At 54.1% G+C, this 1454-nt stretch overlaps 1 protein-coding gene across 1 annotated transcript; it reads left to right on the forward strand.

The window, feature by feature from the left end:
- On the forward strand, positions 1-1454 carry UMAG_10949 (uncharacterized protein; the record flags this gene model as incomplete). Its single annotated transcript, XM_011390906.1, has 1 exon — positions 1-1454. A coding segment is annotated over one exon (1454 nt), but the record flags the coding sequence as incomplete, so codon positions are not given.

The following is a 1454-nucleotide window of genomic DNA, read 5'->3' on the forward strand; positions in this document are numbered from 1 at the left end:
ATGCCGGATGCTAATGAGCAAGCTCCTCTGCTGCGATCCAGAACGGCTTCTGCTTACAGGACGGTTTGGTCGAGACCGGCCTTCACATTTTCTCTGCCCTTTACTGTGTGCACAACGCTTGCGCTCATGTCGTCGGCAAATTATACTTCTGTGGGCCCTGGTCTCGAAGCAGTGCGCACGCTTGCATGCTCTGAATACCTACACGCTCAATCTGGCGGCGGAGAGCAACAATGTCATTCTGTCGAGGTTGACAGACGTACAGCAGCGATCATCACCGCCGCTTCAAGCATCAGCAGCCTGACATCCGCAATCTCTGGTCTGGCTTTCGCCCCATGGTTATGTTCACACATCTGTCCGAGAAAGCTGATGCTGTTGTGCACCCTCGTACCTGCGATCGATTACATCTGCCAAGACTACGTCTTGGGCTCAGCCAAGTTCAGCTGGCTGACACCCACGCTGAAGCTAAGATTCATCCTTCTAGACTCTTTCGTGATGGGAATCCTGGCAGTCGACTTGGTGATGCAGATTCTTTCCCAGAGCTTACTCTTACGGAGCGCGTCAGACAGCGCAAAGTCGCGGTATCTTGCGTTTGGAACCGCCAGCAATTATCTCGGCATGGTAATCTGCGTACTCCCCCTCCGGATTCTTGAAAAAGCAACATATTCTCTTCCAGCTGCCGACGCTGTCAACACCTTTCCCTTCAAGATCTCGTCAGCATTTTGCATCGCTGCAACCCTGTGGGTAGTCACGACCATTCCACGTCAATCAGCGGCTAATAGTGCTGAAGACGCGTCTGCTGAGCGCACAAGTCCTTCGCAAGTCTCAAGCTCTGAAGCGACAACCATTATGCAACCGGCTTGTGGCCCTTCTCCAGGTGTAGAAGAGCGCAGATGGCCTGCGCGTTTGCGAGCCTCGTTTCGGCCTTTGGCGCTGCTGAGTCCTCTCCGCGACGGCACCTCTCGAGATTGGAGCTTGGTGTGCGTGCTCATCGCCGCTAGTCTTTGCAGCCAGATTGGAATTGCTACTGCTAACACCATCATCTTTGCACAAGCCCAGTTTGCGTTCCACTCGGATGAAATCAGTGCGCTGCTCGGCGTGCAAGGAGCATTGAAAATCACGTTCTTACTTGCACTCTTTCCCTTCGTCAAGCAAATTCTCCAGCGGCGCAGCGGCGCACGCTACGCTCACGTGCGGTCGTTAAACATGCTTTCTTACGAATCCAACCATGGTGCCGCGCCACTCCCCGACGTTCCAGGACGCGTCGACTTGGAATTTGCCAAGGTCTCTCTCTTGTTTGACGTGGGAGGATGGGCGCTTATGACAATTGGTGGCGCTCTGCACAGTTTGCCCACATTCATCGCCGGATTGATTGTCTATGAACTATCGGCAGCAACCGGACCCACGCTCGTTTCGCTGGGTACAATCCTACTTGCTCGGCTTCCCGGTCAGAATTC

This window comes from Mycosarcoma maydis, chromosome 6 (genome assembly GCF_000328475.2).
Source record: "Mycosarcoma maydis chromosome 6, whole genome shotgun sequence".
NCBI lineage: Eukaryota > Fungi > Basidiomycota > Ustilaginomycetes > Ustilaginales > Mycosarcoma > Mycosarcoma maydis.